We start from the raw sequence: 24,643 nt of genomic DNA on the forward strand, positions 1-24,643 counted from the left end.
CTCAGATCGAGCCGTGAGTCTGAGTGAGTCCGCGTGAGTAATATTTTGGTGAGTTTGAGTCCGCGTGAGTCCCGTTGGCGAAAACTTTGGTGAGCCTGTGTTCGAGTGAGTCCTAAACGCAAAATTATATTTCATGAGTGAGTCACCTCCACTTTTATTTTGCCGACTTATGATCGTGCGCGAAAATTGCCAGGCGTGGTAGCCTAGCGGCTAAGGTGTCGACCCATTTAAAACCGCTCAGGCACAATTAACCACCGTAATCAGCGACAGCATCAACAAAGTGTGCAGCTAGCTGCGCAGGTGCGCGTGTTGCCTTAGGACGTGTAGTGGCTATTTCGCCCATTCGCAGAAGCAAGAATCAGGGCGTAGTGGGCACTTCGCAACTGTACTTTCAGTAGGCATTCCAGGATATTTCGAAGCGGCCGCTGTTACGCGCGCAGACGTTCCTTTTCTTGCGACACGGTTGAGGGGCCCACCGTGAAGCGAAGCCAGGCTAGTGATCAGGCACGTAGCCAGGATTTTTTTTCGGGGGGGGGGGGGGCAAGGCCTAATTATTCGAAAGAAACTCTTTTCATAGTACAAAGAAAAAAAGTTGCCCGGGAATATAAAAGGCTGGACGAATTTCGGGGCGGGGGGGGCCGGGCCGGGGGGGGGGGGGGGGGCCGGGCCGGGGGGGGGGGGGCGGGCCCCCCCCCCCCCCCCCCCTTGCCTACGTGCCTGCTAGTGATTGAGAAGGCCACGCGAACGGGCCCCGATTACGCCATCGCGTTCTGCTCTTGACAGCGAAGCTCGAGCGTCTCGAAGTTTTTATTGCGATAGCAATTATATGGACAGTCTCGACGGGTTCTTGCCGTCGCCGTCATGTCTCTCCCGTATGAAGTCCAAATTGATAAGATCCCCCGCGCATGGTATGTTCTACCGCGGCTAAAAGTGCGTGAGCGGGGACGACTAACGCGGCCGAAGCAGAGATTGTCATGTCGCGGCATCTAAAGTGCATGCTCTGCACCTGCGTATGCGCGTGCGAGCTCAAAGGCACACAGCATAAATACAGCTACGCTATCTGCAGTAAACTATTCTTGACCTGGCGCTTACTGAGTGTGTTACTGCCGCGGCGCGACACTATAGAGATCAAACGAGCCGGCCCATTTTCGTCGCTCGGAGGGTGCATGTGATAACATCACCCCGCTCGGGAGGTCTGTCGTCGAAGCAGACAGGAGACGCCCCGCCCGTCTTTAACGACCATGAAAATACGCGAGGTGGGGGGGGGGGGGGGTTGTGACGCGCGAGCACCAACTTTGAACTTTGTATCAAAGGGCGCGATCGCTGGCGCGCGCGCTATCTCGACAGCCATCACAGCGGGCGGCTCGTATATCCTTTTTCGTGCTGCGCTCTGAACGCGAAGTGACTATGCGGAGAGCATCTTTCCCTGGAGCGGCCGTATTCTCTTACACCAGCGTTTTGTAGTTACGAGAGATGGGATGCAAAACAGTTAGCTGCCAGCCTCACTTCGTATAACACTACAATTTGTTGCTATCGCATTCATTGTTTCGCCCTTGCGGTGAAACTGTGACTTTTTTTATTCGCCAACATCACAGTGCCACGAAATGAGGAACACTTCGGCCTAATGTATGTGCTATTCAACGCTTCATCGGACAATCATGCTGATTTCTTTTATAGTGAATTCCCCTTTTGACTCCATGTTCAGGTTAACCACATTTTTTCCCCTTTTTGCCAGATGTACCCAGCGTACCCGAAAGCTTACAAGTCAGCGAGGCGTCCAGCAGATATGTCCGGCTCACCTGGACAGAGCCTTTTAATGGAAACCTTCCTATATCACAGTACCTGCTGCGATGGACAAACAAAGAAGGTCCGTCATTTTTGCGTCTATTCAAAATGTGATTTTAAAGAGAATAACGTTGCTTCCATTTTCTTTACTGAGTTATATCCTGCGATCTTGTTCTACAGCGTAGATGTATGCGTCTACTCCGCAACGGTTTTGTCTCCGTGGTCAGAAGCGCCAGGCCCCTAAACCACCAACAGACGCCCGCGCTCGCGTGCTTCGCTGCCAGCAGATGCGCGCGCTCCTTGCATTTTCACCTCGGACGCCATGGAAGGGCATTCGGACAGGTGGACAGACGAGCCGATGAACGCGTTCGCCGTAGACTCGTGCTTAACTGTAACGTCACAACTAAATTTCGACCTCTTGGTGGTTTGGGACCCTTTAACAAGTGGACGCAAATGGTATATCTTTCTTTGCAATCAGGCATACAGCATAGAGCTCAATATTCGTTTCATTAAAGAAAGCCACGAAACAAGCATCAAAACCGCATACTGGATGATAAGGGGCCTTTGAACAATGAGAACAATCTTTCACGCATTCCCGGTAAAGATTAGGTCGCAGCTGCTTTGCACTTCACACGAGGGCTTCGAATGACGTCAAACGGCTCTTCCTTCTCCCCGCGTGCGTTTCCCGCTTTCATATATACCCGTCTAGCAACTCATTCAGTTCATCTAAGACTGTCATGAGTAGACCACGGAAATTAAAGACACCAGAAGAACAGCGTGAATACAATGTTCGACGAAAGGAACAAATTCGTCTTGCTGAAAACGGTCGCGGACCCAGTCACGGTCTACCACAGCGACCACAAAGCGATTATCACTACGGTTACTCTAAAGTAATAATAAAACATACACCCCCATCAACATGCGTGGTGTTTTATACAGCTTCGCTGTCCAACCACCTTCACAGCGTGGATTGGAGCCGTAATTTTTTTCATTCATATGCAACCACTATAGTGCAATATCTAATCATGATGAAATTAGGGCAGCGTGGTTGAACATGAAAAAAATTTGGGGTAGCTACGCACTAGTGGTGCGAAGACTGAGGAAACAGTGGCGCTGATGGCCATCCCATTCTCCTTCCTCTCCTGCTCACCCTCGCTTGTGTTTTCCACCCCTACTATACTATACTATACTATACTATACTATACTATACTATACTATACTATACTATACTATACTATACTATACTATACTATACTATACTATACTATACTATACTATACTATACTATGCAAGGTTAGCTATGCGTCACAGCTTGGTGCAGTTTTTGAGAAAGCGCGGAACCCCGAGCTTAAAGAGCTCCGATGTTAAAAGAAGCCGCCGCCGGAAGAGGAGCCCTTGTCGGCATGAAAACAAGCAACCGAAAATCACCTCCCAGATCAAAATTCACTCCGCACAGGGACGTGGGAGGACAGCGTGGCGGTGTCTGGCACCGAGACAAAGGTCACCGTGCGGGGTTTGGTGCCCGCAGCCTCGTACCTGTTCACCGTGCGAGCGGAGAACGCGCTGGGTCCCGGTGGATACACCTCGCCCCTGGAGGTACACACCGACGACGAACGTGAGTTGGAGATCAACTCCATAAAACGATTTGGATGGTCAATACATACTTTGCTCACCTTCTAAGTGGGCGTCTTTCGCGATAGTACCAGCACCTGTTAGTACGACAGTACGAGTACCTGGTTAAGTTGCGTGTTGCTGACGTCGACCTAGTTTCGTAATCTCGCGCATTTTTCGACGCCTTGCTTGTTTCCTCTCTCTTCGTCTTTATTTTTGTATATATATATATATATATATATATATATATATATATATATATATATATATATATATATATATATATATATATGTGTGTGTGTGTGTGTGTGTGTGTGTGTGTGTGTGTGCTCAGCTTTCTAATAAATTTTAGTTGGATGAAAGCGCTGCGTCATCGTTCTCTCGTACCTTGTCTCGCGTTTTGCGCGGATTTGTTCCGACTAGCCCAACTCACAACTCCCTCGAGACCTCAAGGTTATTTTAAATGCGGTGATCGAGGGGTTAGTGACGTTATTACCGCTTGTAATAATTACGATCATAATAGTGATATTACTACGACGGTCATGACGGTGGTAATGAACGATGTGTCTTGATGTGGGCTTTAATTAAAGTGCTATCGAACTGACTGACATTCAAGACAGATGGGATCTGAATTTAACTGCTGCATCATGGAACGCGGAACCGCAAAATAAAATGATCGATAAATTAAACGAAGTTACCGGTGTAACAACGGCATTTAAAAAAATGTTATCAGACTACCGCTTTTTGTACAGAGGGAGGTATCCTCTTTTTCTTCGACGCAACAGCACAACCTTCGATAAGAGGGACACCGAGAGGCGGTTTACTACCCTGCAATATAGTGGTTCAACAAAGCCATGGAAACATAACTAAGACAGAGAGAGAGAGAGAGAAAGAAAATAAAAACTCTGCTGAAACGTTCCGCGTGCCATTCCAATAATTTATGTTTTCGCACGGAATACACATGCAGTCCATATATTTTCCGTATATTTGCCATATATTTCGTTTTAGTACCAAATGCTTCAGATTTTCATTATTTCCACTTGCAACTACAGAATGGAACAACCTACCCTCTCATATTGTCCTTAGTCCTACGTGAGAAACATTTTTTTCAGTCTTATGAGTTTCACTTAATCGCGTCGCAAATATGAGTCTTCGGCCTTATTGCATTGTCTAACAAATACTACTAATCCTTATTATCGTATTTTCTTTTAAATCATTTACTCCTCTGCAAAAATGTATACATGTATTAAAAGAATCTGTAACCTATTATACAATATTGCAACCCCTGCGTTTTGTGTATTCTTGGTTTCCAATGGTGTACTCTTGACTCTGTAGTGGTATAATTTCGCTCTTTGATTGCACTTCTGTATTGTATATTCTTGCCCTCCCTGCAATAATCCCTTCTTGGGATTGGCAGTATGTTTAAATTAATAAATGACGTATATATATATATATATATATATATATATATATATATATATATATATATATATATATATATATATATATATATATATATATCACCGCAACAACTTTTCCCTTTATTTTTTTTTTACTTTTATCGATCATTCCAGCTCCTCGCAATGCACCGACGAGTGTTCACCTAACGCCGATCGATTCCAGGAGCATCGCGATAAAGTTTGAGGTAAGCATAACGACCGTTCTGCGGGTAATATGATCACAAGTTATTCCTAATCAGTCTTAATGTCCTTACGTTAAGTGCAGATAGTGCAAGTACAAAGGAGCTATCAACACTCAATAATAAACGGGATGAACTCAAACTGCAGAAATATTATCATCTCGACTGACAACGATAGCAATGTTCTCTGTATATAAAAGTCATTTAAAGTTAGTGCATTACGACATCTATTCAGTCACTACTCCGCTAGTTTGTATTTCATTTTATCTGTGCTGCATACATTGCACATTTTATTGAACTGTACCGCCTTGCCATGTAAACGCATGTAGTATGCCTTTTCTTGTACTTTTCGCATATGAGATCGCCCGTGCTCAAAATCGTTTGCTTTGTACTAGGCTGTTAAATTACGTAGCACATAGGAGTTGGTGAATAATGCATTCGTTGCTTCATTTTTTATTGAAATAAAAATAAATGAAGGACTTTCTGTCGTCATTTCTCGGCGACGGCTACCCCTTCTCACTAGGTTGTTAGGAAAGAGTAATGATATTCAGAAAAATAACATAGTATTGCGTTTGGTGAATTCAAAAGCTCTCGTTTTAACGCATCCCGCTAATCTTTGCACATACGAGCACGATGTCAACACGCGATGTAATTAAGTCAGTAGTCATCACTGATTGATTGATTGATTGATTGATTGATTGATTGATTGATTGATTGATTGATTGATTGATTGATTGATTGATTGATTGATTGATTGATTGATTGATTGATTGATTGATTGATTGATTTGCTGTTTATGCAACCAGGACGTTCTGTCCTCGCCCGGACAATCGGGGCCCGGTGGCAGCAACCGCGTGGATGGTTACTACGTGGCTTACAGGCGCGAGGGCTCGCCAGAGCCCCTGCGCTACCAGACGCTGCACGAGCGAGAGGGTGTGCTCACCGGCTTGGACAGGGACACCCGCTACGAGGTGCTCGTGCAGGCGTACAACTCCAAGGGACCAGGGCCTCCGTCCAGGACGCACTCTGTGCGCACGCTAGTTGCCGGTGAGCAAAGAAGCCAGGTCAGCAGCTAGAATAGACACACTTGATGAGCGTTTGTGTGATTTGTCGTACTTTAATGCACAAAACGTGGACGCCAGAAGTGAAGTGATTGTGGGATCTATCTATCTATCTATCTATCTATCTATCTATCTATCTATCTATCTATCTATCTATCTATCTATCTATCTATCTATCTATCTATCTATCTATCTATCTATCTATCTATCTATCTATCTATCTATCTATCTATCTATCTATCTATCTATCTATCTATCTATCTATCTATCTATCTATCTATCTATCTATCTATCTATCTGCTTGCTTGCTTTTTTTTATTCCCTTTCTCACCACACGTAGTCTAGCGTTGCGAACGCTACTCTCTCTCTCCAAGAGAATTCGACATCATGTACGAAGCAAACGCAAAATTTTAGGGTTTCCCTTTATCGGAAGCTAAAGTGAAAACAAATAATGCCATTCTAAATGTACGTTCTTAAGTCACTTCGTGCACTGGCGTGGCCAAGGAGGGGGGGGGGGGCAATTTTGCATGTGCATATACACATGCGCACATACAAACGCACGCACGAACATACATAAAGTGTAGTTAACCCACCCACCCCACCCCCCCACCCCCCACCCTGAAAAAAATTTCTTACTACGTCCCTGCACTGGTGGAATACTAAAGACGTCACTATAACCACGTGCTCTAATCCGGCAAAGGTAGCAAAAAAAAGAAACGCGAGAGGTAGGTGGCGATGCCATTTGATGTAACAGCGTAAAAAAGAAATAAAAAGTTATTCGCATTTCATCGATACAGAAAAAAAATTACATCGAATTTGTCTTGCTCCTCCTTCCACCATTGGTGAATAAGCGGCGTAAACGAGTACCTGAGGTTGTCTATGCCCATAAACAACATTACGACGACAGGCATAGAGTTGGGCTTGTTTAATGTTGCAACGCCGGCGCTGAGCACCGGCCGCCATACGGGGCGTCGACTTATCGCTCTCCTTAAATGTTGCAGATCCTCCTCCGCCGCCGACGTACCGGGTGGTCGGCACCTCTGCTCGGACCATCTCGTTGGCGTGGGAGAGGCCGGTCATCGCTTTCGATGATCCCCCCATCAGGAGTAAGCCCGCCCGATGCATTATTGACGGCGCGCAGACGGTTTCGACCGCACGGTGCATGTGCAGCGCCACTGAGAGTGGCCGCCGCACAGGCTCATCGAACGGGTTATGTATACGTGGTCAGATCAAACGGCTCGCAGAGCTTAGGTTTAGTCTGGCGCTAAAGTGGTAGTTGGCTGCGTGTCCGAGCGGGAAAAGTTATAATTTGCGTGCGTGTGGTACGCGTGTAATGCGCATGTGCAAACGCGTGTGCGTGGTTTCTTTGTCTCTTGCTTTTATAGGCGTGTGTAGAAACGCCATTGTTGGTGAGAATAAAGTGCTGTTTGTAGATAGTAGAGCGTCTTACATATTTGTGCAAGAATAGTTTTAGTCGTTTTATTTGCGCGTATAAAAACAACTAAAGTTTTTCAAGAAGAGAAAATATTGTGATGCTAGCAGCATTCCAATCAGAGTACACTGTAAGATATACAAAGCGAATGCAATTAAAGGAACGTTGTCCCTTCTGTTCAATGTGACACAAAAGCATACAGAAGCAAATAAAACTTGATTACTTTAGAAACAAGCACGTACTTTTGATGTTATGCAATCTAATCATTCGGGAACACGCAAGAGTAAGGAAATATCACTGCAAGAGCGAACGAAAATCTGCGATGCCTTGAGTGCCTGACAGGGTTTTTCGCAGTCGTGCGCACACCGTATCGAACGCACACATAGCCGTTCGGAGCTGCCCGCAACTCATCTGTCGGAAATGCGTGGTCGTTTCCGTGGCGTGCACTTTTCTCGTTCGAACGACTTACTAATCGCGCAATCGTTTCAGCGTACTACGTCTCGTGGCGAGTGGAAGGCGACGAGCATCCTTGGCGAGAGCAGTCGGTGGGCGGCGACCGCACAAACTTTGCTCTCTCGGGCCTCGCGTGCGGTACCAGGTATCAACTGCGCATGCGCTCCGCCAGCGACGTGGGACGAGGACCCGAAGGGAACATGGTCACCGCCTCTACTGAAGGAAACCGTGAGTGTAGTTGTATCCCGAATAATCGAATAAGTAGAAGAAAGCAGTTATTGTCCGTTGCTTTTGTAGTTTCTTTACTGGTGTAGTCACCACGCGTTTTCCAAGTTATAAATAAGTAGTAAGCATAAAAGAATGCCACAGAAACCAGTTAGGGCATACATCTGTGCATTCACTACAAATTTGCCGTACACTTGCTCTGTTGTCTGCAGGATCACATAGTAAAACTTAAGCTCTTCTAAGTAACCTCATTGAGCAAACATACTCCATGGTGCTTGGTACTAATTAATAGATGTTTTTTCGTCACATTTTCTTTCTTTTCTTTTTTCTATGTGGGCTCGTTGTAGACGGACTGCACTCACTTTATAAGTTTCCGTCAGGCAAAACCCATGGGCAGCCAATGTGTTTCCCTGAAGGCAGGCCACGTGTTTACAGACTTATATAAAAATATAAAACTATTGAACTTATAAAGCTGCGGTCATATTCTTTGACAATTAGACGCAGCTCTAGTCCGGTCGAATTTTCGTCATCACTCTTCTTGTCGTAGGCCCGGTGCTTCAGCAACCGGACCGCCTAGTCGACAGCAACTCCAGCGCCGCCTGGCTGCACCCCGAAGCGTGGTGGCACGGCGGATGCCCCATCAGCCACTTCACCGTCCACTACAGACGCAGCACCGAAGCCGACTGGACGCTGGTGTCCAGTCACCTGCCATACAGGCTCACTGATGAGCCGCTGGTGCTCGCCGATCTCGAGCCGGGATCCTGGTACGTGCTCCTCATGGTGGCCCACAACGACGCCGGCAGCACCACGGCGCAAGTCAACTTTGCCACGCTAACATTGTCCGGAGGTGCGTTGTGCTGCGGAACGTGCGGGTGTATAGCTTTGCCACTATATCATTTACCACGACGGACATCTTTTAATTACGCGGTAGAAATACTCGACGCGTACGCTTCCTCACGCTGCAATAAGGACTAACTCCCTCTTTGCCTAACGTCATTTCCCTTTCTCTTACCCCCCCCCCTGGGTAGGGTAGCAAATCAGATGTACATCTAGCTGACTTCTCTGTCTTCTCTCGCTCTTTCTCGCTCCTCTCTCTTCTTACTCCTATGTACAGCGACTTTTTGCACAATTGTACATTAATGCGGGACTTGAGGCGTAGACACGGCGTTAATACTTACAGTTCGTTATTAGTAAAACGAGTCTCTAAGTGCATATTTTGAATAATCGAAAAACGATCCCAAAGCCACAACTTCAGTTAGCTTGCACAGCCATATTAGTAGTGTCATGCTCATTTGTCGTTGCTGCGCCGAATTTCAAAACTGCGGAGGGCTAACAAGGAGATCGCATACTTACTAACGCCCTCTTTGGCTCCTTGTTATGCAGACGTGCCTTCTCAGAAGCCGCACCTTCTGGACGCCAAGATGGCGTCCTTCTATCGTCACTTGACCGTAACGCTGCCCATTGGCAGTTCGGTGCTGGTGCTCGTCGTGGTGCTCGCCGTGCTGTGGTGCGTTCTACGCCGGCACGCGGAGGACGCAGCAGTGGCGCACGGTACGCCGCAAGGTCAGTTCACTGAAGGTCATTTAAGCCATCGATGAATTCGCGAAAGTACTTTATTATGTATTAGCGTAGCATGCGGTACTGCAACCTTAATCGCCGCGTCATACTTACTCGTGGTATAGCTAAGCGTAGACGCAAAGCTGACACAACCACCGCAGGGTGCAGTCGTATAGATGGTTTGAACTAGTGTCATTGTATCTGCTGTCATATTAAAGTATTAACACAGTGACAGCGAGGTTACTTGTTTTCCACTGCTCGTGACTTCAAGCACATCTGCGCACTTCTGTCTAAATTGCTGTCTAAATTGTTGTATAAATGTGTATAAACTTTGGATTGTTTAAGCAAAGTGCAACACGCAGATCAGCCGTTGAATCCTGGGGCGTCCATATGCATATGAAGCCAGACGTACGAACCTTCTTAACTACGCATAACTTAATTAAAGCACCATGCACCGCTGGATTACAAGGTTCGCATGGGCTATTCACGAATGAATAGAATTGCAGTACGTTAAAACGTTCTTTTTAGTACCGAAACTGTGACATATCGTTAAACATAGCACAAATTACGAGGTTCAGCTGATAGTGCGTCTATGGACCATTGGCCAAGTGACACGCTGTATTCTTAACGTTTTCTTCATCCTCAATGCAGGAAGCATGTCGGGCGAGCGTTACAAGAGCGAGGTGCTGAGCTCCGTGGAGCCCACGTACTGCGGCGGCAACGGCGGCTCGTCCCGGGGATCGTCCGCGTACGCCGTTCCGCATAGGGTTTACGACGTGCCTTACGCCCACAAGAGACCAGGTACTCCGCTGCAGCGATGCTCTTCGAAGCCTTCACTTCTTTCGCGCAATTTTCACTGCTTCTGTACCTTCGTACACCATTTCCTGTCGTTCATCGTGCGTCAGCGAATTGCAGCCTGCTGCGCATACTGATTTTATACGAGAAAGAAAAAGAACCACAACAGGGAAATATACTCGATGGTCATCTCAGGCAACGTGTAGCATTTGTCAAAGTAGATGAGGCAACATTGCGAAACTTTTGCTATGTTTTGCGTTTCCCGAACGTGTACAGAACCGTGTGGACACACGAGGCGTGGTACGTACGATTCCGATAAGTATGTAGGATTTTTACGATAGGTAAGTACGTATAGTCAACCACAAAAGTTTAGAGACCACGCGAGCGCGTGCCAAACTAAGTGACAAACTGCCTGTTCGTGCTCCCTGGCGGTGCGCCGCCTACCGTCTACCGCAGCGCTGGCCCGGAAATGGATGTTGTTGTTGTTCGCTGGCATATCAATTTTCTACTGCCACGCAGCGCATGGTTAGCTTGTTGTTTTCGCGCAAAGCGCTTATCAGCAGTATGACCGTCATACTTCTACTTGGATAGCAGAATCAAAGCTATCACGGTGGGCCGTTGGGCTTTGTGAGAAAAACTGCGACTGATAACAGTTATGCAGATGGACTGCTTTCGAGACGGAAGCACGTAGCCAGGGCTCCCGAAGAGAGCGTCGCGTTAAAAAGCGAAAGGCGGAAAACATTTGTGCCGAGTGAGAAAATAGCCAGCGCATCGATTAAAGCGAGGAATGCGTCTTGGGCGTTGCTGCGCTGCTGTCGATCGCCGTTGACGTAGCGGAAGTGTCGCGAAGAGCCTCCTGGTCACGCTCTCGCGTAGTCCGTAAACTGTTGTGGCTGCCTGTACTTATGTGGTCAAAGGTAAAGGAAGACGCCGACCAAATACAAAAAGAAAAAATTTAAAACGACAGACGTTTCAGCTCCCGTACGGGGGCCTTGTTCACAATATCCACCTTAAAGCTGTTTTGACAGTTTGTGAACGAACGAAACGTTCTGCGCGATGCGCTGAACAAGTTAGACGACAGACCGTTTTCCGAAGAGAAGATCCTCGGATCGTGGCCCTACGCATCGCAGGCCAGCAAAGCGACGCGAGCATTACTGCTGTTTTTAAGATCGACCGGCTTAAACGACCGCTTGTAGGCATTCAATGGACAGGTGCATATGTACCCTGACAGTGCCTTCTTCCCTCTTCTTTCTTTCTTTTAATCCCTTCATCCCTTCCCCCCAGCGTAGGGTAGCAAACCGGACGCGCGTCTGGTTAACCTCCCTGCCTTTCCTTCATTTCCTTCCTCCTCCTCCTCCTCCTTGACAGTTTCGTTATTGTAAAAAACACATTTATATTCAGATTTATATTAATTCTTTATTTAACAATAGCGCTTCCCGCTTGATTCGATAGCACAGGCTTTGAGTCACCTCACAGCACCTTCTCGCCCAGTTCGTCTTTTTAAAGGCACATCATTGAAAAACCTTGGTAACGGTAATAATTCGCAGTGAGCCGTTAATAAGCAGATTTCTCAAGTGCTCTATTTTTTTAGTTGTGCCGAAAGTGTGGGAAGATTGTGGTCATGCAAAATGACCCCCCCCTTTCCTCCTCCGACATCCATACACACGGGCGCTTTTTCTTCCACCCTGATTGCACAGTTCATTTCTTGTTGAGTAAGAGCTCGCCACCTTCTCAGTTTATTATTTTCCCCGCGCAGGATATTGCCAACAAGCTCTCAGTAACGCCATTACTCGGGTATGCTCCATAACGCCATTTACTCCGTGTGATCGCTACCGCGTTACCATTCGCATCGAGCTTGGGAGAGTATATTGCGACGTGCTTGATAATTTAATCAGTATTCAACGAAGAACTTACGAAATATTTACTCGTTAGCTTACTTCTAACATACATTTTTTTGTCGCCACTATTTGGTTCACTATAATATCTGTTTTTTATTCATCTTTTCAGGTGAACACATAGCCATACAATCAAGAAAATCTCAAACTGCCACAGGCTTGTAAGTTACCGTTCACGTTTTGTATACTATGTATTATGCTTGCGTAAGATCTCTCAATTCCTTCACTTAAAGTGCTACAGGCAAAAATAGACGCTCAAGAAATCTAAAGTTAGCCAATATCAGCTTACACCAGCCATTACTTAGCCATCCCTTGTGGTATACGAGTAAATATGGTAATTGAACTCAGTCAGAAATTTCTGTTATCGCCATGATACACTGTCACTTAATGTGGCAGCAAAATACTCAGAAAGACGCTATTTTCAAAGAGTGCAAGAGTTCAAAGCCTACTGTCTGAAACATACCGCACTTACTCACACATTAGCAGCTATGCTTAATGTTGGCTAACCGCAGTGCGATGTTGGTCAGCGCTAGCTATGGTGTTGGTTAGCGTTGGATGTCGAGTTGATTGGAGGTAATTATATGAATACAAAGGGCGTTTCTCTCGCATTTAGCGCTAGATCAACACTGTTCTTTTTTTTTTCTCGCTACCTGGCCTTCCATTCCAGAAGTCGAGACGGGTCGGAGCTCTTCTACGTTTCCAGCAAGTGCAAAGCGTTCGACGAGGACGACATGCACAGGTTATGACGCGTGGTGAGTCTCAAGACACGTGCCTCTTTCAGTACTATACCGCGCCGGAAGTATTGACGCACAATCGATAGGTACGAAAATGATTTACAGGTTCGAACTTCTCTGCGACTTTCCAGGACGTGCGAGTAAGCAACGCTGCTGAAGGATAATCAAGAAAGGTGTTGTCAATAGAGTAAGCACTGAAGTTATATGCATTGCACTTTGCTTTCGGGGGGTGGGGGGGGGAGCGCAGTATAGTCGGGCTATCGTTTGTATTCTTTTGTTCGCTTTCTGCTAATGTGTATCCGAAATGATTGTGCTCAGTATTTAGTCGAACTGTATATTTCGTCGCGCGCCGTGATGTCATTTGAAGGATTTATCCACGCAAAGGTAAGCAACTGCAGGGGAATATACGCGAAGGTAACTATTACATCAAGCCGCTTCAACTGCATAGAACTAACAAAACATTATATGGTAGGGGGCAATAATAACACCGATAGAGAAACAGATATGTTAATTAGCGTAAAGGCCGGTTTGTCGCTGGTCGTCCTAGTTTGTGGTAAGCAAATAAATACAATGAAATTTTATTAAATGAGGCACGAGATAACGCAAAGGAAAAAAGGTACATAAATGCGGAACTGTGCGATGCTATACAAGACAGGGCGCGACAATACATATTGTCTTCAGTTTTTTGGCGCATTTTGTTCGCACACCCTCAAAACAAAAAACGCAACACAATTAATGTCCGCAGTTATGAGGGTTTGTAGTAGCAGTGCTCCATACATGCTTTATTCTCCAGCTTTTGTGAATCTAATTTAAGTAATTTTTTTTCCCTTTTCAGCCAAGCCTGCGCCGTGACGAAGGTGCTCATGATTACCATCTCCAACTCTGCATCATCTAGCGTTTCCAAAAAGTTCAGACGCGCCGAGGCTGACGACAAGCTACACTCAACTTTTATGAAAGACTTTCACTGCAGGGAACCTGAGATCGCAAGCTGTGTCGCGAAAAAGCCCTTGGGGAGAATACTAAAATAATGACAAAAGCAAGACAAACGTCGTATAAGCGGAACCAATTGATCTGCGGCAAAAACACGTTGCGTAGCGTCCTTGGCTGTTAGATACAAGGGAGCTAGCTGCCCGTGCGATACGCCGTACTCATTATTCCCAGCAGGCGTCTCTACATCGATGACCGTACACACCACAGCGGTGACGGCATGAAACGCGTGTGGTGCGCATGTTCGAAATTACGAAGCGACCAAATCATGGCCCCGCGTTTACCTATAGGCACTGAACTTCGACAACATTGAGCACGACGTAACATCTGACGGCTAAACCTAAAAAAAGCAGTTTCTCACTGCCAGACATAGACTATTCATTCCGTGACACTTTGACACAAATACTTTATATTAACGCTGCTTTTTTTTACAAGCACAACCATTGTCGGCAAGGAAACTGAACGGGTGCGTCACTCTCAGCTTGAGAAGTGACAATTTATGTCAACATTTTCTCATAAATGAGACATCGCTGCTCCTGCAAGTGCGCGTTTCGAAGAAGAGATGACATTCTGACACAGCCGAGTAGCTGTCTCTCTGAATCTAGGATCCAACACAATCACACGCACTTTGAGACGAGACCGCGCTCGCCATCTCCCGCACTCGCTCGCTCATAAGATGCAGCCGTCCAAGGCAACAAAACAATCAGACACGCTGCATCGTAACACACAAAGGGACCCAGCTCTGGCGCGCGCCTATAAGTCATTGTTTTTACGATAATTCGCGTTTCTTTATTTGTTCAAAAATTTTTAAATCCTGCTTCCGAAGTCGCGGTCCGCAACTGTCTCCGGTTTAAGAGTGCACACAGCGCACGGAGGTATGACACAACGTATGTGTACATAAACTGAAAATCAAAACTCTTGTTTAATAAATTATTTTGCAAGAACGTTGCTGTCGTTATTGAACTTCCAGAACAAAAGACACCACAATGAACACAGTACCTGTTGAGAAAATAAGCAGTAAATAAAGATACGCCGCAGACGTTCACGTGAACATCTGCCACCCGATTTTTTTTTTCATTCATCTCCCACAAGCTTTAATACAACTTATACCTTGGAACTTTTTTATTTTCATTAATTTATTGAGGGCACGCTGTAGCGTGCACAAAGTGAGAATCCGCAGACAATGCGTGCACGCAAGCATATGACGCTCATTTGCGTTGCAAAAATGTCAAGCAGCGCAATAGCGTCGCGCGAGGTTTCTATAGCACAGAACAGAGAGCGTCTCGCAAACTTTGCCTAAGCAAGTGCTAAGCCTTCACCTGACCCATATTTAGGTTTTCGGAGATTGTTGGCAACGCATGGGCCGGGAAAGTGGATGAACGTCGCGATGTGAACAAAAGAGCTGCTAACGAAAGACAAGTCAAGAAGTGTATTTAGCAAAAGAAAAACAATTTGAACGAGTGCCGGACTTCTTTGTCGGAACATCTTTTTTCTTCTTTTTTCTTCTTTTTTTTAATGTTGCAACGCACGCCTCGTCAGCTTTTAAGGTGCGTATACGTAGTCACTGTGAACAACACGCCCAACGACCATAGGCCGGCAAACTCACTCACGAGTCGACTCACTCGGATCGAGCCATGTGTCTGAGTCTGAGCAAGTCCGGGTGAGAAAAATTTTAGTGAGTCTGAGTCCGAGTAAGTCAGTTAGAGGAAAGTTTGGGTGAGTCTGAGTCCGAGTGAGCCCTAAGCGCGAAACACTAGCGTTCATACCCCAGCTCAATATTTATTAATCACAGGCGTGAGTTACGTAGAAGGAGGGGGGGGGAGGTTGAGCCCCCCCCCCCTGCAAACTCTTTCCCAGGAAGTTCTTGATAAAAATATCTCGTATGAGGCACCACTTTAAATAAAAATGTGCTTACTGGATTGATTTGAAGGTTCGAGATCAAAAGGCGCCAAGTAGAGCACCAAATATGCGAGATATTGGTGTTAAAGAGCATTGACACCATGATCAAAGAAGCCAATCATACGCTAACGGACTCATGAGTCGACTCACTCAGACTCGGATAGAGCCGTGAGTCTGAGTCTGAATGAGTCCGAGCGAGTAATATTTTGGTGAGTTTGAGTCCGAATGAATCCGGCTGAAAAAAAAAATTCTGTGAGTCTGAGTCCGATTGAGTCCAGTTGAGGAAAATATTGGTGAGTCCGAGTGAGCTCTAAGGGCAAACTATATTTCATGAGTGAGTTTGAGTGAGCTCCACATTTTTGCCGACCTATGCCAACGACAATGAAAAATATAAGTGCTGTAATCTCATTTATAGCGGACGCGAAACCTAAGGCATGTCACGACGGCACTGCGAATGAAACAGCGGTTCACAGAACAGAAAGCCAATGTTCATCCGTCGCTTATGGAAGCTGTTCAAGTAGAGGATGTATAAAAACGTTTTGTTCAGGTAAGCACCTCAGGACCACGGCAGCTTTATTTGTTCATATCGAAAACAACGGTATGTTAAGAACAAACTAGACGTGCTTCTATGCCAAATTTTACTGCCACGCTGAACTGTAGCAACGCCGACCTTATACTACTGCGAGAAGAACTGGATCCACGATGAATCTTGTTTGCAGGTTCATCTGTTTTTAAAGTCACCTGTACCTGCGATAAAACAAATGGAATAACGCGCCAGTCCAGCGGATAGGCTAACGGCTGCTGCTTTTAATCCGTAAGGCCTGCTTATCGATCTACATGTCTTTAAATGGGCTTGACATCTGAACTAAAATCGCATTTCATGTAGCTTAACCTTTGTGGTCGAACGCAGGCTACTAGTAATGGCCGTGGTATGTAAATGCCGATCTTTACAATCCTATCGGTACGGCTTACAATATTAAATGTCCTCGTCGAAATCCTAGGGGAACTTATTAGTGGAACGACGGCCGCATCTGCGATTTAAAAAAATGTACATTGAAAACCGAGTCGTACGACAGCTATGTTGGAAATCTACTTTAGGGAATGACAGTTTTTGTGCGTATTATATTCTGAGCAGCTTAAGTGAGCAGCTCCACATGTGAACAGCTATGTGAGCAGCTTCACAAAATTCGAAGTTCGCCGATGAGGAACCTTCTATATGCGCTCTTGGATTTCGTGGCATCTGGCCGCCACTTTCTCTCGTTACGGTTCTAATCCTTCAAATACATATATACCATTTATATTGAATGACAACATTTACAGAAGAATTGAGCTTAATGATCTCGTTTATTCATCATGCTAAGGATGCGTTATCGAAGCGGTTCATAGTGATGCCGACATCAGACTATGCCTTCGTCTTTCCGTTCAATTTCGTAGCTAGGTCATTCTATCGCGATTGATTTCAGACTCTGAAACAGCGTGTAAAAATATTCCACGTTTATTTCCTTCTCAACGTACTTCTATTATAGAAAATTGGGAGTGGCTATGTAGAAACGCCTGTGAACAAAACACATCGTTCTTGTTTTGCTTTATTTCTCCACTTCCGGGTGAAATAGCCAACAACAAATCAACGAAGAAGGAACAGGAGAGCGACGTTAATAGGGTGTTACGACAGCGACGCATTCAGCGTTCGGCGCCCATAATTGTGTCCGAACAGATGGCACTCCCTTGTCGCCGACATTGATGCATCGGTGTCGAGACAGAACAGCTCAGCGACCGATTCATCGCGCCCATTCAGGAGCACCGTTGATGGCCAAGTGACGAAACACGGGGCCCTCAGCCGAGGCCGGGAAAACATTGCCCTTTCTTTACCAGTTCATTTGTGGCTGTGCATGTACAAGTGCGTGTCCGTGGTGCGTAAGTGAACTGGTGTTTACGAAATACGTCCATACAATATTGATATCATTAATTTCATTTTGAGGCGAAAGCCATAGATGCCTCATCAAACGCGAAAAGTGACCGTCGGTGCCGGCGGCTTCGGCGCAAACACGAGTGATGCTAAAAACCATCATCGAGGGATGACATTACCGTATGACGTCACAGGTCGCGAAAATTTGTGATGTCACCATAAAATTACTATGACGAGTAGTCATAGTAACTGACGCCATCAAATGACATGGTCGCTTGGTCAACGGAAGGCCGATCCCAGAGACACTGCAAAACCACGTGAGGTGCAGAAAGCTACGAAATAGGGGTGTGCGAATAGTGACATTTCATCTCGAATCGAATTCGAATCGAATAGTGCCGAATAGTGGCCAAAAATATCGAATATCGAATCGAATATCGAATAGTACGTATATTTACACGAAACGTGTGCCTCCAGTTACAGCAAGACAAAGGGAAAATATGGGACGCTACGGCTTTGTGGCAGCTTTATTATGCGCTTGTTCGGAAGCGTATTTTTCTTCTGCCTTCATGGGCGCGCACTGCGCAGGCATGCTGATAGAAGAGACGTCACTCCAGTTAGCCGGGCCACTCGTAACCTCCTAACGGCTGAAAGAAGGGGGTACGGTAGCTAGTTTATCCCCCCTATGGTCGCGGAATACGGCTTCAATTGTGCTTCATCTATGGTCGCGCAATTGCGCTTTATCTCCGTGAGTACTCGGGGCCCGAAAATCTTCGCGCCGGAACGATGGGAGCTTTTGAACGAGTGGTGCGGTGCGGCAGTGACGACTGCACAGCGTGAACAAATTTTAATATGTGAATCCAATCACCGAGGGTTTCGCGAGCGGAAGTCGGGATGTTTTACGGCGCCTGCTGCATACGCGACTGAACTAAAGCAAGAAAAATTGGGGGACGCTTAAGCTTCGCCTTTAAGAGTTGAACGCGATAGCAATATCCTGCCCCTAGTGCGCACTTCGAACACTACGAGTGTTTGACAGAATGTGCGCAATAAGGTGTGTGCCTTATGTAATGAGTAGCGTGCTTTAAACCAGGAGCAATTATGCGCGAGAACCTTTTTCGAAGCTGCGATGCACCCACTACGTGGTCTTAAGGGAATACGCGCAGTAATGTGTGTGCCTTTGTAATGGGTGGCTGTCTTTAAACCACCAAGTCGTTATGATATTGACGTGGTGTGACGCCCGATGGCAATGTACGCTTGTACCACGCAATATTACTGCCATATTTTATCTCGTACTGTGACACCTGTATACAGGACGCGTATTTTTGGGAAGCATCAAAGTTACTTTCATTGCAGCTCCGAACAGACAAAGGGAAAATATGGGACGCTACGGCTTTGTGGCAGCTTTATTATGCGCTTGTTCGGAAGCGTATTTTTCGGAAGCCGTATCGAACGGCTGTGCTCGGAAATGCTCTCTGCTGGGAACAGCGTATCGGTCTCAGGCCGAGGATCATCAACCCCGTTTCTTGACGAAGATTCAAGCTACAAAGTCGTCCTGCCTCGTCTACCAACCGGTAACGATGTTTTGAATTCCGTTTTCCTTCATGCCGACTTGAGTGGTAGACCGTATCGTGCCCCAGACTTCCGTGACGCGCTGCTCGAAGTGGTGACCACTGCAGATATCATAGGTGTGGGACAATATCAAATGAGCCACGTATGGATGGTTACGTGTGCAAGCAGCGCGGCGAAACAGAAACTTGTCACCCGTGGTGAGCTCCGTGTAAAAGGGCGGAAGTGCATGGTGATAGACCCGGAGACCAAGAACATTAAGCTAAAGCTTCTATGGCTTCCACCTCATCTTGAATCACGGCGTGTGGAAGAGGCGTTCCAAGCTTACGGTGTGGTGAAGTCCGTTGACAGAGAGGCGTGGAGGTGTGCTGGTATGGAGCACTGGATGACAACAAATAGGGATGTTTCCTTGGAGCTCAAGGACACCATCACTGTGAGCTCAATACCGCATATTATGTCTATCTACGGTCACCAGTGCCTAGTACTTATTCCCGGTAGGCCTCCGCTGTGTCTTCGTTGCAAGCGAGTGGGGCATGTCCGTCGACAATGCAAAACACCGAGGTGCATGCAGTGCCATCGATTCGGTCATTCGTCGGATGCCTGCGTGTCGACTTACGCCAGCAAGCTTCGTTCTGGCCAATCTAGCGCAGAAGAGCCGCATCTGGACCATCTCATGGATGCTACGGAGGTAGTTGATGCGACAGGAGAAGCAACCGGAGAAGCAGTAGGTGGCATAAAGGAAGATCAACACTTGTCCATGGAAGCCATGCCCAGCAGCCACAATAACACTGCTAAAGACATCAGCGAAGACATCAGCGATGAGATTATTGCAGGGGAACACTCCCAGGAAGAACTTAAAGAAAAGCCTCCTGATGACGAGGGAGAAGAAGAGGCAATGGATAACAGCCAGACCAGGAAACGTCCGGCACCGCTCAGCGACGAAGCAAGAACAAGTGCGTCAGACGCAACAGAGCAAATGTCCTCTTGTGGCCCACGTGTCGTCTCGTTTGGGGACCGAGGGTCGCGCCGCCTATGCCAGCGTCCTCAAGAAAGTGCTGCTAAAAAGTGCAAAGGAGGTAAAGCCACAGGTTGCCCTGTGGCTAAAGGCGACCAACAAAAGCTTTAAGTGAGCAAAATGGCTACCGCACTTACCTTCCCTACGTGTGTAGCGACACTCAACGTACGTGGCTTGAGAAATGTTAGGCGTCAGTGGCAGTTACGCCACGTGCTTGAGCAGTATAACATTGACGTTGCTGCAGTGCAAGAGACTAAGATTTCGTCTGCTAATGATGCCGACCTTGCACTCGAAATTTTACGAGATTATTATGTATACATAAGCAAAGCACGTGGTGCTTCCGCTGGATGTTTTTTATTAGTAAGAAAGCGGTTAAATCACACTTTAATGTCGCTACATGTTGATGGGGAAAGCCGCCTTATTTGTTGTGACCTCTCTTTTCATTCCCAAAATTGGAGGTTTGTCTGTGTCTATGCTCCCTCAAAAGTAAACGAGAGGAAGGCTTTTTTCCTCTCCTTAGCTTCGTTGCTGAACGCTAACAGAAATTTGATAGTGTTGGGAGACTTTAATTGTGTTTGTGACTCTAGAGATCATTCATATATAACGAATCGTTATGATGCAAGTGCGGCTTTACTGCAGCAATTACTGAATGACCACAATCTAATAGATGTGGGAGCACATGCGCCCTCCTCGGTAAAGTTCACGCACTTTCAGGGTGTCTCACACGCTAGACTAGACCGTGTGTATGTATCTATAAACCTATGGTCTCACATTCATAACTATGCTGTAAAGCCCATATTTTTTACAGACCATTGCTTAGTAGCCGTTTCATGGGGTCCCCAAAAATTTCGTAAGGTTCCTCCAAACTGGGAACTATGGAAGCTTAACGTACAGCTCTTGCGTGAGGAATGTTTCGAAAAAATAGTCAACGAATTGCTACGTGAGGTAACACAATGTCGACAGCTGCCAATTTTTGCTCAGTGGGAAATGTTCAAAGAGAAAGTTAAGTATGAGGCAATTGGTATTTCATGCGAGTTGACCCAAAGAAAAACTGCTGAAAAACGTTATCTTTATGATTTACTTCATAAGCTCCATGCATTTGAAAGTCAAGAGCCGGGATTGTACGTTGATGAGATAAATTCGGTTCGAGCACAGATACAAAAACATGATGCAGAAGTATATAGAGGAGCAATGGTTCGTTCACGTGTTACTCGTTTCACTGATGAGGAACCCACAAAAAGCGCTCTTGGGGATGAAAAGCGGTATGCACTTTCTAAACAGATATTGCAAATTGAATCGCGTGGTTCTATTTGCACAGAGACATGTCAAATAAGAGCCGCACTCGAAGAGTATTATAAAAAACTATTTACCGCGGCTGAGCTCCGGGATGATTATGAAGAAAAAGCTGACCACTTTATTGCGCTTGTGCCACCCTTACAAGAGGACGACAGACTTAGTGTTGATGGGCCCATCACTAGGGAAGAAATAAGGTTTGCAATAAGCACGTTGCAGAAAAACAAAACTCCTGGCCCAGATGGCCTTAGTGCGGAATTTTACATAAAATTTCAAGAACTTCTGGTTCCTTTTCTTGAGCAACTTTTTAAGGAGGCTTATGAACGTGGTGAGCTTCCTCCTTCTTTCTATCAGGGCCACACAACATTAATACCAAAAAGTACTGACACTGAAGCGTTAAAGAGAGTTAACGGATATAGGCCTATATCATTATGTAACGTTGATTACAAAATATTTGCGAAATTGCTGACAAATCGCCTGCAGACAGTGATCACTAGATGTGCAGGTGACCACCAAACATGTGGAATTCGAGGCCGCTCTATACAAACAAATATCCATATAGCGCGGTCAGTCCTTGAATGTATCGATGGTAGTATGGACCAAGTAGCCCTTCTTCAAATAGACCTCGCTAAAGCCTTTGATAAGGTACAGCATGCTTTCCTGTTCAGGCTCCTAAGACATCTGCAGCTGGGTGACGTACTGTACAATGGTATTTCACTCTGTTATAAAAAGTGCACTACAAGGCTCATTGTAAACCGCACACTTTCGGATATAATAGAGTTAAATTCATCCGTACGTCAGGGGTGTCCGCTCTCGCCTTTGCTCTTTGCAATATACCTGGAACCACTATGTTTAAGTGTGCTTCTAAATTCTAGCATTAGAGGATACCGATATGAGGCTGAGGAAATTAAAGTTCTAGCTTATGCCGACGACATCGCCTTCTTTTGCACCGATAAACCTAGTGTTCAAGAAGCAGTAAACACTACGTTACGCTTCTGTGAAATCGCTGGAGCCAGTATAAATTTTGATAAAAGCAGAGGGTTCTGGCTGGGAATGTGGGCTCAAACTCCCTCAGTGTTCTCAAATATCCATTGGAATGCGACTGCTATGCGGTATCTTGGTGTGCCTCTTGATAACTATCGTAATAGCGGCCCACATTGGACGTCCGCGATAACTAATATCCGTCGAAAGGTGTCAACATGGCACGGACGAGACCTTTCCATTTTTTCAAGAGCTAAAGCGTGCAATGTATTTCTTGCATCAAAGCTTGTCTATGTTTTGCAGGTATTGCACTGCTCTCGTGTGCACATTCAAGCGTTTCACAGGATATTTGCTTGTTTTATTTGGGGCTCTTCATGGGAACCTATGAGAAGAGACAACCTTTTTCTTCCACTTGAGAAGGGCGGCCTCAGTCTGGTGCATTTGTTTGTGCGACAGTTGGTGTTGCGATTTTTTTATCTTAAAGACGTCTGTCACCCATTTCTGTTGGCAGTTCTTCGAAACCGTCTGAGTTATCATCTTCCTTTTCTTTATGTCACGACAAATGTTGCCAAGGAATCGCAGTTGTCGGGATTCTTAAAAGAAATTGTTGATACTGTCAACTTTTTGAAAACCAGATTTACATTAGAGTATTTATATAATATAGACAGAACAACGCTAACCGCTGCACTTGTGAATAGCCTTTTCCCAGAACCTGTATATCGACTGCCATATTTGTTTTTGTCTGGCCATGATGTATTATTCCGTGTACGTAGGATGTGCATATCGCCAGCAGCGAAAACGTTTTTCTTTAAACTGCACACATCCACTCTACCAGTGAAGAAATGGCTCAATGAAAAAGCAATATATGTGCCCTGGACTGTAAATTGTCGACTCTGTGACCAACCTGAGACGATAGAGCATTGTTTTATCCATTGTCGTGACGCATTTTATTTCTGGGACATTCTAAAGAGAACAATCAGAAAAGACCTTCCAATCACAGCTCATGGTATTCGGTTCCTTCCTTTCAAAAAAAGCCCCACCAATAATACACCGTATGATTTATTTATGTTATTAGGACTTTATGCGCTATGGAAAAGTCGCATGATCGACAGGCACGCCGAGCCACCACGATCGACGAGGTCTGTCTTCCGAGAAGAAGCTGCTCAAGTGCGCAGTGTTGTTGAGACTTTTGAGCCCGTTCCGGAGTGGCTTGCACTTCTGGACGCTTGTGTGTGTTTGCCTGACTTTTGAACAGCCTCTTACTGTAGGCAACAATGTGGGTGTTCTGAATGTTAAGGTAATTCTAATGTGACGAAGTATGTAGTGTGTGGTTCACAGCAATAACGGGTCATATTTCCATGAATTAAAGAAAAAAAAAAAAAACAGAGGCGAGGCTGTGTGGTAAAACACCTGCTTGCCACGCCGGCGGCCTGGGTTCGATTCTCATTCGGACCCAACACTTTTTTTATTTCTTTTATTTGCAGCTTTTTCGATTTTTCGGTCACGGACAAGATGATGATTTTTCGCTCACAACCAACGGTGCCGGCGCCGACGCCGACGGCGGAATTTCTGCGATACGAGCTCTTTAACGCTATCGCGTTAAAAGTCCGTGTCTTCGCTTCAGAGGCAACGTTGTGAAGAGCTTGGCAGTTTTCTCATGTTTTTTTTTTTTTGCGTGTGTAAATCACATAATCGCCTTTAAGATAAACGTGCCCTCGATTTTGTACCAGGATATCTGTGAACGCTTTTAACGGAAGGCCTACTGTACCGATGTTAGTGTTAGTTTTAGCCACCCTACCCTAGCCAAGTAGC

General features: G+C 45.8%; 3 protein-coding genes across 3 annotated transcripts in view; all 3 read left to right on the top strand.

Moving 5' to 3' along the window:
- LOC119382741 (Down syndrome cell adhesion molecule homolog) overlaps nt 1-15,110 on the top strand; it is a 159,208-nt gene extending 144,098 nt beyond the window's left edge. Inside the window, exons 15-27 of the mRNA XM_037650571.1 lie at nt 1,736-1,867; nt 3,242-3,400; nt 4,971-5,041; nt 5,842-6,082; nt 7,098-7,202; nt 8,018-8,209; nt 8,754-9,053; nt 9,590-9,769; nt 10,415-10,564; nt 12,566-12,614; nt 13,121-13,205; nt 13,293-13,374; nt 14,023-15,110. Of these exons, the coding sequence (XP_037506499.1) occupies nt 1,736-1,867; nt 3,242-3,400; nt 4,971-5,041; nt 5,842-6,082; nt 7,098-7,202; nt 8,018-8,209; nt 8,754-9,053; nt 9,590-9,769; nt 10,415-10,564; nt 12,566-12,614; nt 13,121-13,199 (1,658 nt within the window). The 3' untranslated portion in view covers nt 13,200-13,205; nt 13,293-13,374; nt 14,023-15,110. The remainder of the gene's footprint in view (nt 1-1,735; nt 1,868-3,241; nt 3,401-4,970; nt 5,042-5,841; nt 6,083-7,097; nt 7,203-8,017; nt 8,210-8,753; nt 9,054-9,589; nt 9,770-10,414; nt 10,565-12,565; nt 12,615-13,120; nt 13,206-13,292; nt 13,375-14,022) is intronic.
- A 4,318-nt stretch (nt 15,111-19,428) lies between these two features.
- On the top strand, nt 19,429-20,668 carry LOC119381539 (uncharacterized). The gene has a single exon (XM_037649314.2). The coding sequence runs from the start codon at nt 19,442-19,444 to the stop codon at nt 20,666-20,668; it is 1,227 nt and encodes a 408-aa protein (XP_037505242.1). The 5' UTR covers nt 19,429-19,441.
- A 2,235-nt stretch (nt 20,669-22,903) lies between these two features.
- Nucleotides 22,904-24,205, top strand: LOC119381146 (uncharacterized). The gene has a single exon (XM_037649117.2). It carries the CDS (start codon nt 22,904-22,906, stop codon nt 24,080-24,082), a length of 1,179 nt encoding a protein of 392 aa, XP_037505045.1. The 3' UTR covers nt 24,083-24,205.
- The last annotated feature ends 438 nt before the right edge of the window (nt 24,206-24,643 follow it).

Source organism: Rhipicephalus sanguineus, chromosome 2, assembly GCF_013339695.2.
Source record: "Rhipicephalus sanguineus isolate Rsan-2018 chromosome 2, BIME_Rsan_1.4, whole genome shotgun sequence".
NCBI classification, from domain to species: Eukaryota; Metazoa; Arthropoda; class Arachnida; order Ixodida; family Ixodidae; genus Rhipicephalus; species Rhipicephalus sanguineus.